Here is a 13,020-nt window from a genome sequence, read left to right as displayed (position 1 = left end):
GCTTCTTGTTCTTCTTGTTCTTTTGCGTTTAATGGCGGACGGCATCCGGCGAAAGGTACATTACCGCCACCTGGTGTATAGGAGATACCTAGCCCTTTATAATTCAATTCAATTAAATTCAATTAAATTAAATTAAATTAAATTAAATTAAATTAAATTAAATTAAATTAAATTAAATTAAATTAAATTAAATTAATATAAAATTAATAAAATTATTTAAAAAATAGATAAATACACTAAAAAAAGAAATAAATACATAATAAAGGTTGTACCAATTCAGTGAACTAAATTCTTTTACTCAACCCTGTTTCTTTCAAATATTGAAACACACTCTCTGCTCCTAATGTTAATGCATCTTTTAGTTTCACCCACTATTTATTACTTTTTGCTCTTTCGGTCGATTTTCAACGCATTGCGGGTATATTTACTGTAGTTTTTCAACGGCGTAAATATCGTCTTAGTGTTGTATGAATAAAGTTTAACACTGTAAAGACATTAAACAATGTCCTTCACCCCCTGCCGCCCTGTTGCCCCCCCCCCCCTGTCCCCATGGTCTCTTCACCTGCACTTCAGATCTGTGAAGAAGAGAGAAGATCAAGGAAAGCACCAGGGCCAGACGGCGGGTAATAAGCAGATATTCAACAAATCCCTGCAGCAGTGTGAAGTCTCCCTCCTGCTTCGAACGCTCCACAATCATCCTGGTTCCCCAGAAAACCTCCATCACCAGACTAAATGACTGCAGACCCGTCGCCCTGATGTCTGTAGTCGTGAAGTCCTTTGAACGACTGATACACCTGAAGGACACTGCAGGTCCCCCTGCTGGACCCCCCTGCAGTTTGCCTACAGGGCAAACAGGTCGGTGGATGATGCAATCAACACTGTGGAGATGACAGTGGAAAGTTCTCCTCTGTCCCTGCAGCAGGTGGAGAGGGTGGTCAGGATTATCCAATATGGATAATAGTTTGTTCAGCGTCCTCCTCTCCACCACCTTTTCCAGGCTGTTCAGTTTGCAGCCAATGATGGAGCCGGCCTTCTTAACCAGTTTGTTAAGTCTGTTGGTGTCGCCGGCTCCAATGCTGCCCCCCCCCCCCAGCAGACCACAGCGAAGTACAGTTCACTGGCCACAACAGACTGGTAGAACATCTCCAACATCTCGCTGCACACATTGAAGGATCGAAGTTTCCTCAAGAAAAAGAGTCGACTCATCCCCTTCTTGTAGACAGCGTTGATGTTGGTCTTCCAGTTCAGTCTGTTGTCATGGAGACACCCAGGTACTTGTACTCCTCCACCATGTCCACCTCCTCTCCCAGAACTCTCAGCGGTTGTGGAGCCGTCGTCTTCCTCCTGAAGTCGACCACCATCTCTCTGGTCTTGGCCACGTTCAGGAGCAGGTGATTTCTTCCCGCCCACTCCACAAAGTCCTCCACTACTGCCCTGTACTCGTCCTCCCGTCCATCCCTTATACATCCGACCACTGCAGAGTCATCAGAGAACTTCTGCAGATGTCTTGACTCTGAGTTGTTCTGGAAGTCAGTGGTGTAGAAGGTGAACAGGAAGGGAGACAGAACAGTTCCCTGAGGAGCTCCAGTACCACCGACCACCGTATCAGACAGCACACTGCCCAGACGGACAAACTGTGGTCTACCTACCTACCTACCTACCTACCTACCCACCCACCCACCCACCCACCCACCTATCTATCTATCTATCTATCTATCTATCTATCTATCTATCTATCTATCTATCTATCTATCTATCTATCTATCTATCTATCTATCTATCTATCTATCTATCTATCTGTCTATCTATCTGTCTATCTATCTATCTATCCTCAACAACACCGTGTCCACTGTGGAAACCTTCAGGTTTCTGGGATCCACAATCTCCCAGGACTTTAAGTGGGAGTCCAACATCAACTCCATCATCAAGAAGGCCCAGCAGACAATGAGGAAGCTCAACCTGCCCCAGGAGCTGCTGATCCACTTCTATTCAGCCATAATCCAGTCTGTTCTCTGCACCTCCATCACTGTCTGGTTCGGATCGGCCACCGAACAGAAACAGGATACAACGGACTGTCAGGACTGCAGAGAAAATCAACGGTGCCGACCTGCCCTCCGTTCAGGACTTATACACATCTAGAGTCAGGAAACCGGACAGGTAGCATCTCTGCAGATCCATCCCACCCTGGACACCCTCTGTTTCAGCTCCTCCCCTCTAGGACGCGCTACAGAGCACTTGGACGTTTTGCACTAGGCCCAACCGCATCAGCACCATTTGCACGAGGTGCAATTGCGCCATTGTGTAGGTGTATATATTAATTTCTATGCTGGATATATGTTTATTTATGCTTAAATGTCAATTTATGTCTGTCTGTTTTTGTTTTTTGCTCGCTGAGAGTGAAGCTAAGTCATGTGCAAACATAACTGGCCAATAAAGCTGATTCTGATTCTAAAAATAGGATTAATTTCTTTAAAAAAAAAAAAAAATCACTAAACCAAACCAATGTAGGTGTCTTAAACCCACGTGATATACACCAAATATATATAAAAAGACTTCATATAGTATTTATGTTTGTACTTATTCGCAGTGACATTCTGATACTTCACACGAGTGGACAGTAAATTGCAAATAGCGCTTTTTCACCCCAACATGGCAACCCGAAAGAAGCTTCATATCAAAATATCGCGAGAAGTGGTGGCAAAGGTGCCGCAAAATAACACAGTTTATAAAATGACAACTAAGAATAAATTACAGGTAAGTATATCGTGTACAGTTTAAAAAAACGATAATAAATGTATTAAATTATACACGGTCAATACATTTACATTTATTGGCTGTAATTTGTGTTTCCTGCTTCCCCCGGAAGTGACGCTGTGCGTGAACGGGAGCAAAACATGCGCATGTGAGAGCTGCGTGGTTCTGCCGAGACAGGGAAAGTTTTACGTCAAACTAGTTTGTAACTAACGTGAGGAAAAAGACTTCAAGCATGAACGAACCGGGTCACTATCCTCCGCCGGACTTCGACTGTACCCGTCGGAACTCCTTCCAGCCGCGACCCAGCAGCTTCCACGCCGGCATGTGGAGCTGGAGCGAGCCGCCCTCCGAGCCCGGCCGGGGCCACGGCGGCGATGCGGGCTGGTATCACGGGGCAGCGGCGGGGCCCGGGTACGGTCCCCCGCCGGGTCGTGGAAACTACGGATCTAAACGTCCACACAGTGAGTAGCATAGTGTAGTGTCTCCCGTTGATGTTGTTATTGTCGCTTTAAAATGACTGATATCTGCAAAAAAAAAAATTAAATAAAAATAAAACATAGACGCATCGATTTGATCATATTACGAATTATTTTTCCTTTAGATAATTAACAGCTTCAAACATCACAGTGGATTAAAAAGACCCTTCCATCTGTAAGTCCCCTGTAGGGTCCCCCCCCAAAAAAGCTTTATCCTACTACATTTCCCACAATGCATCATTCTGTGGCCGTCCCTGATTGGTTAAATTGCTTCACAGCTGCAGTTTGTAACGCAGCTTTCCTGCTAAAAGCAAAGAGGGTAAAATGCATCCCATGACATCATCATGACATCATCAGAGTTCTGTGACCACAGACCGTTTATAAAAGTGGACGCAGCTTCCCGGTCTGAACAATGAGGCCTTAGGCTGCAATACCACCGAGTGCCACCAGAGGTTGGCTCCGAAAAACCTCCATAGACTCCCATTAAATTAGTCTTATAAAATTCTCAGTCAATAAAAATTCTCCACGAGTTATCTCGGTGTTGTTCACTAAAGTCACTCCTTCTTAGTTTTCTGGAGGTCCATCTGAAAATAATCCCTCATTCATTAGAAAAGAAGATTCAAGAAGACCTGTTTTGGGGGTGTGTCTGTTTGATTGACAGGCCTGTGGTGCAGTCAGGTTACGGCTATCGGTGAGGGGGGACGGAGTATCGTCGGGTTTCCAATCAGATCGAGTCACTAGCTCCTCCCCCCCAGCTTGCCCAAATATGGTCACTTCCTGCTCGGGACTAGCAATAATGGGCCGAGCAGAACCAGCTTTGTTGCACAAAAATCAGCGGCGTGCTCCTTTTACTCGTCAGACATTAAAATCTTAACGTCGTACCTCTTAACTTCTGCGTCGTATTCAGGTCAAAACTTCGGTCGTGATCGGCATCAAGGTGGACATCCAGGCGGAAGACAGAACTACGGACCCCCCAACCATCACGGCAAAAAGGTGACCAGCCATAAGAGTCCTTCATTCTGTTAATGTTGAGAAAGATTCACAGCTCCGTGGTGAACCGACGTGTTTCCAACCCGCAGCAGAAAAACAAGAAAGAGCCGGAGTTTTCTCATTTCTGTGACACGTGCGACCGAGGCTTCAAAAACCAGGAGAAATACGACGAGCACATTTCGCAGCACGTCGAGGTACTTCACCCAGATTCGACTTAAAGTCTATTACGTTTTACTTTTAAGGTTGTTTAAATGTCTTTGGGTTTTTGCCGACTCCTTCCTTCAGTGTTCGGTGCCGACCTGCGGCTTCACGGCGCACGAAAAAATAGTCGCCATCCACTGGAAAAACGTGAGTTTGAAAACTTAACGGGAGCTTTTAAGATCGTAAAGTGTTGGGACTTTGACGGACGTCGAATGTTTTGTCCCCCCCCCGACCGTAGAGCCACGCGCCCGGGGCGAAAAGAATCAAGCTGGACACGCCGGAGGAGATCACGAAGTGGAGAGAGGAGAGGCGCAAGTTAGTGTTTCGCAGAAGGAGTTTAGAAAGTGTGACAGCCGTGCAAAAAACATTTTCCTTAAATTAAAAAGACGTCAAATAATCCAACTGGAGATCGTTGAAAGGTAAATGTGATTTATGTGACACGACGCGACAGGATTTTAGCATTTTTGTTTATTATTTTTTTCCCCCGGTGTTGCACTTTTCAGACGGTCCCTGCTGGCACAATGTAATTTTCGGAGTTATAAAATATTCTCTCCTAATTATGACATCCAGATGTTTTTATTATGAGAAAAGATCTCATAATTGCCATCATTATTATTATTATTATTATTATTATTATTATTATTATTGTTATTATTAGTCTGGCTTAGTGTCATGTCACATAAGTCACATTTACTTTTCAATGTTCTCCAGTTGGTTTATTTTACATCTTTTTAATTTAGGAAAATATGATTGTGCCTGAATTTTTATGGGGAAAAATATCCAATAACTTCTGTCTCTTTCCATGTCATGTCTCCATCTAACAATAATCTCCTGCTGGTTCTGGACTACGACAAGTCTTGGTTTTATAAATATAGACCTTTGCATAATTTTGAGGAATTTTTATTGGGCAATATTAATCAATAATCACGTGTCGGTTCTACTGCAACTCTTAGCTTATGAATACGGAGGCTTTTTTTTTCCAATTTTTTTTTTTAATCTTTACCCTGAATAAAATATTATTTAACAGTTTTTGCAGTTTCTTTTTGGGGTTGCACTTTTGTAACGGTCCCTTCCAAGATATTCAATTTTTTCATAAACATATGTGACCAGCAACACGTAATTATCGCTTTTTTTTTCTTTTTTTTTTTCTTCCGTATTCGCAGAAACTATCCGACGCTTCAGAATATCGAGAGGAAGAGAAAAGTCGTGGAGGTGCGGGAGGAGACGGGAGGCGTTTTGGAAACCGCTCAGTTCGGGTAAACGTATAAATCTGATGGATGAATTGGGTGTTCTGCTCAACAGTTAAACAATGTGCCCTGTCGAAATCCGACCACGACAACTTGTTTCTTTCTTTTTAGGCGAATGAGAGGACGGGGACGCGGTCGAGGTCGTGGATGGAGCAACAGAGGTTTCCAAGGGCAACCGCCGCGGTGTCATCCGCCACCGGACGGCGGCGCCACGGAGAGACTCAAACCCTCAAACCAGCCGTGCAGCAACGGAGACCCGCTGGGAGCTCTGGCCAGCAACGAGCACGGTCAGCCAATCAGTAGTTATTAAAGCAGTTCAAACACGTCATCGTATTTTTAATACGTCTGCTCTTTTATCCCATTTTTTTGGTGTTTTTTTTTTTAAACTATAAAATCAATCCAATCTCCCTCTTCTTTGATTGGCTGTTTAACGCTGCAGGAAACAGTCACGGCACCCCCAGACTCCGCCAAAATAAAATAATCAAATTTCACATTTCTGTGACAAAAATCTGGGAATTGAACGTGTTTAAAACTTGCGATTGATATTCGTTGGATGTGTTTTCAATTCAATTTTATTCATACAGCGCCGAATCACTACACAGGTTATTTTATGGCACTTTAACGCAGTGAAGTCCTCACAGCAGAACTTTACATTATTATACAGAGAAATTCAAAAACTCCCTTTTAACAGGGAGAAAAACCTCCCAACAGGAGCAGGCTCAGAGGTGGGCGGAGTTTGTAATCTAGTTTCTCCTTTTGCTCCCAGATTCGGACCGGGAGGAGGAAGCGGCGGCGCCCGAGTCCAGGACCGGCGGCGGCGGGCTGGTTGTGGCCCCGAAGCAGATGAGCTCGGCTCTGGGGTCGCTGCTGTCCAACTACGGCTCCACAAGTGACAGCGACGGCGACGAGCAACCGGAGGGTGAGTCTACCGCCCTCATCTGCTACACAAAAGTCGAGGGAAAAAAAAAAACGAGGAGGCAGAAAAGCCCAGAAAATATTTGAAAAAAATTGTTAAAAAGCAAAAAAAAAAAAAGGTCTAATTGTTGTAAACGACCGGCAGCTGAAAACATGTTCAAGCATCAGATGAAATTAGAGCTGCAGGTTGAAATATATATATATATATATATATATATATATATATATATATTTTTTTTTTTTTTTTCACTGATCTGGCCAACATTCAAATCACAACTGAAAACCCACCTTTTTAAAAACTGCTTTTAATGTTTGATTCTTATTGTTTTTTTTTACTGATATCAGCTGATTGTCTTGATCATTTTAACCTGTAAAGTATCTTTGAGTGTCCTGAAAAGCGCTACATACAAATAAAATGTATTATTATTATTATTATTATTATTATTATTATTATTATTGTTGTTACCCACCATTATTTACCTGACCAATAAAACTGATTCTGATTTTAAAAGGCGATTTTCCACACACACTTTTTCCCCATTTATCATCCCGTCATTATGTCACCGAAATGATCCTGGAATATTATTCTTTTTCAAAATAGTGGGGAAATTATATTTTATGTAAATGGAGAACATCCAGGTAATGGAAAATATCTGAAATAGAGGTGGAAAAAGTTGAAGAAAAACCCCACAAATAATCCTTTTTATTCCTCCAGTTGACTTAATTTAACCCAAGAAAAGCGCCGTTATAATTGGATCTCTTTGTTTATATCATAACTTATTTTCCGTAGTGTTTCTATGAACATGTTTTCCTTGTTGTTTTAGTGACGCCCATCCAGAGAGCCGAAGAGCTGGTGCGGGAAAACCGAACCCTCCCAAACGGAACGACGGCGAGCTGCCAGGACGGAGGAGCCTTCAGAGGCGAGGAGACTCGAGAAGACCGAGTCCAACAGCCGCACTCTGGCTTTCACGGGCCGAACAGAGGAAGAGGAAGAGGAAGATGGCGAGGAAGAGGAGGAAGAGGAGGCAGGGGAGGAAGACGCCAAGACACACCGCAGAAACAACGCACCACTTTACTAGCGATGGTGCGGCGTCATCTGACATTATTCAGGCATATTATATAACGTGTATATATATATATATTATATATAACTTTTCCTCAAAGTTCTAAATATTTTCATTCATCTTCTGTTATTATTTCTGTCACGTTGTTTTTCAGTTGCTGGCTCCAGATATCCGCCACGAGAGGAACGTCCTCCTGCAGTGCGTGCGCTACGTCGTCCGGAGTCGCTTCTTCGGGCTGGAGAGCCAAACGCAGAACCGGGACGGGACTAAGGGCGGCGGTGCGGTCGCCGTGACAACCGGAGAGCGTGACGCGAGGCGGGAAGAGCCAGCGGTCCCAGAAGTCGTCGGCAGTCTCGAGGGTTTAAAAGAAAGCGAAGATGTTGCGGTTGACCGAGTGAGCTCAGGACAATCTCGTGATGTGAAATGTCCTGTAAGCGCTCGCCACACTGCAGCGGATTTCATCCAAAATACCCAAAACTCAACTGCCAGAGACTCTCAGAGCGATAACTGGACAACCACAGATAAAATCTCACCCGCCTCTAATATGTACGATGATGAAATGTGGGAAAATCCTGCTGTTGTTTAGTGAAACCCGCGGAAATTGCTTCGGGAGGAAATATTATTTTGTACTAAAACATAAAACTCAATCATTATATAATTTTTTTTTTTTTTTTTATCAAAAAGGACTTTCTTTGTTTTTTTTATATATGTGGACAAATAATGTACTGAACAATTAAAATCTTGTTTTCTTGTAAAATAAAACAACTATATTGATAATTGAATATTTGTACATGTTTCATAATTTAATAAGGTTGAACTATGCCATTTTTTGTGTGTGTTTCGGCAGGTATATAAACCATTATATGTATTACTAAAACTGCAATAACATCCTATTAGATACTAGGTGAGCTGTTAGATTGATTTATATATCGGGGCAGCGGATTTGGACTCCTCCATTTTGAAACAAGAAACGGAGCTAAGTACAGAAATTGCTCGTCAGGAAAGGAAATACGTCTTTTTTGAACAATAACGACAGTCTGGCTTGTTATTTATTTAATGTTATTTAAAGTGTACAATTCAACTGAAATAAACAAGAAAAAAACGGTTTGGAGGACGGCGGCAGCCCTGTAGCTCCGTCCACCGGGCCGCCCCGGGTTGATAAAACGAGTGCGTGTGTTGGGGACTCGTCGCCCCTGGATACCACCCGAGTGCTTAGCAACGGTTAAAGTTGACTGTCGGTATGCGACGGAAGAAGTGCGCGATGAACGCGTTTTAAAAGCACGTTTGAAAGAAGAAGGAGACACTTGTGGTATTTTACCGTCGTTATTTAAACTTGTATTTAAACGAGCTGTTGTTTTTATTTTTTTTAATTTTTATATCATGGCCGGAAGTTGTGTCCGCGTTGACCCTCCGTGCGTGGAGTTCAGAGAGGTGACAGTCGGACGTGTTTACAAGATGCCGGTAACGGCGACGAACGTTGGCAAAACGTTAAAGAGGATATTTATTGAAAAGCCTGCGTCAAAGGTAACGTATGAACTACGAGCTTCAAAAAAATAAAAAAGAACCCGTGTTCAGTTTATAACGACAATTTAGCTTTGTGGTGAAGAAATTGTTAATAAAGCGAGACGAGATGACGCAGAAATAAGTCGAAGCTCGCGAGCTGTTTCTGTTGGACTCGTCATATTAATCACATCTTAGAAGATAATGAACTGTCTTAAGCTTAAGAATAGAAAGCAAAGTTAAGTTAAAAATGACAATTTAGCTTCATTACTTGTTAATAAATTGTTAATAAAGAAGAAATTTCCCCTCGGGGATTAATAAAGTGTACAAAATCAAAAAAAAAAAAAAAAAAAAAAAAAAAGTGAGGCACGAGGACGCGGGAAATTAGCATAAATATGCTAACTGCGAGCTAACGACCCCGAAACCTTTTTCGGTTCGACTTGACTGGTAATGTTACTTTTATCTTTCAAAAACAAAAATATAATCACGGCATATTTGTGTTTTGCTCCCATTTCTAATGAGGTAAAGTAAAAGACCGAAGACATTTTTGATGTTTTGTGCACGTGTGTCAAGACACGAGGTCACAATAAAGACAGGAACGACTTCAAGCAATGAAATAGGGGAGCGACAACAAAAGTCTATCTATTTATCTGTCTGTCCTTCCTTCCTTCCTTCCTTCCTTCCTCCCTTTGTGTCGAGATGTAATGCAACAATAATTTATGAAAGCGGCCCAACAATACAGGGTTTTTTTTGCCCCTTTTGCTCTATAAATACACTTAATCCCTGTCTGTTCCTGCAGTTGTTCAAGTTCACAGCATCCAGCCCGGGTGTGGAGGTGGCTCCTGGTCTTTCTGCAGGCGGCCTGTTGGAGTTCACTCCCAAAGAGGAGGGGGAGACCAGAGGCTGTCTCCTGATTCATATAGATGACGTGGAGATCATAAAAGTCCCGCTGCTGGGGTGAGCGTCGCCAGACACGTGACAATTACGACAAATATTTAGGTCTTTGTGATTCATGCGCACGTCTCCACAAACACACGATCAATGCTGTGTCTTCTGCTCTAGGTTTCCCAGGGCTTGTTCCCTCGTCACGGACTCCGTGCTCGACTTCGGCTGTGTCATGGCCAGCAGCGAGGTGATCAGCAAACGTCATCCTGTCATCAATAAAGGATCAGTGGCAGGTAAATCAAGCAGTCTTTTTTGGGGTGGGTGATAATTTATCTAAAACATACAGTCTATGACAATGCATATGCACTTGTGTGTGTGTGTGTGTGTGTGTGTGTGTTCATTGAAGGGATGTTCCAAGTGCAGTACAGAGGAGACGCCTCAGTCAGCCTCTCACCCTCCAGTGGAGTCGTCGCAGCTGGCACCACCCAGTGGCTGAAAGTGGAACTGCGCACAGACAGACCCAGGCTCCTTGATGAGAAGGTCATGTACGTCAAACCTTTAAAGTCACGAGAACTGTGAACGAATATTGAAGGGGAGTAAACACTAAATGTAAAGTCAGATATTTTCTGGAAGGCAGATTTAATGTCAGGAAGAAAATATTAGAACTGCATCATCACACACTGGGGAATTTTCTCCCTGTAAAATGTACAACTCACTCTGGAAAATTAATAGTTTTAATTTGGTTGTTTACAGGTTTCGAGTAGCAATTCTGTACTTCCTTCTTCGTCTGTTTCAGGGTGAAGGTCCAGAACAGTTCTAGTATCGTTTTCAGAATCAGAGCCAAGGTGGTGGACGAGCGCCTTGAGCTCTTTGACCCGCAGGTAGATCTCCAAAAGCAAACCCAGTCATAATACACCATATGCGATATTTAACAGTGCTCATGTAGACGTTCCTGTGTCTTAAAAAAACCAACAAATTTTTCGTGTCATTTTCACAGGGAACTCCGCTGTCCTGCCTGCGGTTTGGACCCATCTACTTCAGGACATCGTGTGTGAAGAACGTGGTTCTGAGAAACAACTCACCCCGGCAGTGCGACTGGGTCTGCCTGCTCCAGGACACGGCCGCCGGGACCGAGGTGGTGAGTGAGTCCCTTAGAAAGGATGTAGCTGCCCATCTGACCGAGATCTAAAAAAGACAACAACAAGGCACTGACTGTTGATGGCTTTGCAGGGAACAGACCTCCAGAGGAGCACAGACGCCGCCCTGGTGGCGAGAATGCAGATGTGCAGCCCGGCCACCCAGGACGTCTCTCAGGTCTTAGTGTGTGTGCCTAAACAGGGTCGACTGGGTCCCTATGACAAAACCACTCTCACGGTACGCTTCAGCCCCGTCTGCAGGAGGTATGTCAGCGTTTTAATGTGGAAAAACAATGAAAGCACACTTTAGGGTTTCATTTCAAAGAGTATAAGGCACCAAGGAGTCTCAACATTGATAATACCATACATGTAATGTAGAAAATACCAAGGTAGTAGTGTTATATAACATTGTTTTACTATAAAAATGTTGTATAAAAGTATTATAAAGAGGAATTCAATAGCTTGAGTGGGAAAAAGCAAAGAAAAAAATATTTCCTCCCCGTCGGGGAATTGAACCCCGGTCTCCCGCGTGACAGGCGGGGATACTGACCACTATACTAACGAGGAGTGATATGCTGGTGAAAAGTGCACATTTGAGATAGTATTGAGACATGCCCGGACGTGGTCTCGTGTCTTCCAGTGTGACCGGAGAGAAGAAGCGCAACTCCCCGGCCGGGCGGCAGGACTACTGCCTTTTCCTGCTGTTTGAGTCCGTGGGGAGCAAACACGGCTTCACTCACCAGAACGGTACTCACAGCACGCCGCACGAACATTTACAGCCTCAGAGAACACAGTACTAAAAAGCATTGTTTTGAGCCAGCAGCGTGGTCGATACAACGCTGATAATCTGACGTTTCTCTCTGCGTCTTCAGGCCGCGGCGGCGTGGAGCTGGCGGCGACGGGCTCCGGGCTGCCCGTCTCCTTGGCGCTCAGTCCATCTCGCCGATTCGACTTCCTCAGCTGTGCGACGGGCCAGCGCGTCGATCTCCTGTGCGTTCTCCAGAACCTCTGCGCCCAGCTTCCCGTCAGCTTCCGTTTCCGCCGAGTGCCCCACTTCGCCGCCGAGCCCGCCGCCGGCACCGTCGGCCCCGGGCAGTGTCAGGTGAGAATCGCAATATAGATTCACTTATTTACTTACAAAACCCAAGCAGAGTAATTCACTTTCTTCTTCTTCTTTATCGTCTTCCCCCAGGATGTGATTTTGTGTTTCAACGCCCGGCAGCATGGGAGCTTCGAGGCGCATCAGAAGTTAGACGTGTTAGGTCACGTCGTCTGTCAGAGGGACTCTGCTGAACTTAAGCTGTGCAGCATCCACACCATCACTCTGCACTTATCTGCCGTCTGCCACAGCGAGACGACCCACCCGGTGCCTAAACCAAATCTTTGTGAGTATTAAAAAGTGGCACAAAATTGTTAGACAAAGGCTAAACAGCTGGTCACAGAAATGTAAATATACTCATAATAATGTGGCTCTTTGACCCCTTAAATTGCTGCCGTTATTCAGATGAGAAGTTACCAACTAAATAAAACACGTAATCAAAATGTTTTCATATTGTGGAGGCAATTCGCTCTCAAAATATCAAAAGTTTTGTTTAGTTCGATTGCCGTTTCCGTGGCGACACGTGGGGCACGACTAACAACTGGAAAACAATCGGTCGGGTCAGTCGACTCTTATGTAATGTATGCGATGTTCACCAGGAAGTAGGCGGACCCTTCGCAACAACCCTTAGCAACGATCCTTGGCAACGTCCCTAGCAACGACCCTAGCAACGGAGGGGATTTCTAGTCCCTTTTATCGCTTTCTAGAGATCGACCAAAAGAGACCCGATTTCACCAAACGGGTCACATTTAA

The 13,020-nt window shown here is 44.1% G+C and overlaps 2 protein-coding genes and 1 non-coding gene across 3 annotated transcripts in view; 2 read left to right on the top strand and 1 right to left on the bottom strand.

Annotated features, from left to right (window-relative positions):
• Positions 1-2,891: 2,891 nt before the first annotated feature.
• nufip1 (nuclear FMR1 interacting protein 1) lies at positions 2,892-8,404 on the top strand. The gene is made up of 10 exons (XM_069148445.1): positions 2,892-3,215; positions 4,138-4,223; positions 4,310-4,414; positions 4,506-4,568; positions 4,660-4,736; positions 5,585-5,677; positions 5,780-5,955; positions 6,435-6,587; positions 7,408-7,667; positions 7,802-8,404. Exons 1-10 carry the CDS (start codon positions 2,987-2,989, stop codon positions 8,231-8,233), a joined length of 1,674 nt encoding a protein of 557 aa, XP_069004546.1. The 5' UTR covers positions 2,892-2,986; the 3' UTR covers positions 8,234-8,404.
• Positions 8,405-8,868: 464 nt separating this feature from the next.
• The window catches only part of LOC138197602 (cilia- and flagella-associated protein 47-like), a 37,743-nt gene continuing 33,591 nt past the window's right edge, over positions 8,869-13,020 (top strand). The window contains 10 exon segments of the mRNA XM_069148440.1: positions 8,869-9,171; positions 9,947-10,104; positions 10,210-10,325; positions 10,439-10,577; positions 10,829-10,913; positions 11,030-11,170; positions 11,263-11,432; positions 11,809-11,915; positions 12,041-12,270; positions 12,361-12,553. Of these exon segments, the coding sequence (XP_069004541.1) occupies positions 9,028-9,171; positions 9,947-10,104; positions 10,210-10,325; positions 10,439-10,577; positions 10,829-10,913; positions 11,030-11,170; positions 11,263-11,432; positions 11,809-11,915; positions 12,041-12,270; positions 12,361-12,553 (1,483 nt within the window). The 5' untranslated portion in view covers positions 8,869-9,027.
• trnad-guc (transfer RNA aspartic acid (anticodon GUC)) lies at positions 11,664-11,735 on the bottom strand. Its single transcript has one exon. It is a non-coding gene; the product is annotated as a tRNA-Asp (tRNA).

This window comes from Embiotoca jacksoni, unplaced genomic scaffold, assembly GCF_022577435.1.
Source record: "Embiotoca jacksoni isolate LCO1_2020_lvr unplaced genomic scaffold, fEmbJac1.0.p SCAF_144, whole genome shotgun sequence".
NCBI classification, from domain to species: Eukaryota; Metazoa; Chordata; class Actinopteri; family Embiotocidae; genus Embiotoca; species Embiotoca jacksoni.
Note: the sequence above shows the minus strand (reverse complement) of the source record. Positions and strands in the feature narration are given on the sequence as shown.

What these genes read in the sequence shown, in the direction of transcription:
- nufip1 (XM_069148445.1), top strand. Translation starts at nt 2,987, where the DNA reads ATGAACGAACCGGGTCACTATCCTCCGCCGGACTTCGACTGTACCCGT. An exon ending in TCTGGCCAGCAACGAGCACG is followed by an intron (nt 5,956 to 6,434) that starts GTCAGCCAATCA and finishes TTTTGCTCCCAG; the next exon opens with ATTCGGACCGGGAGGAGGAA. An exon ending in CGGCGACGAGCAACCGGAGG is followed by an intron (nt 6,588 to 7,407) that starts GTGAGTCTACCG and finishes TTGTTGTTTTAG; the next exon opens with TGACGCCCATCCAGAGAGCC.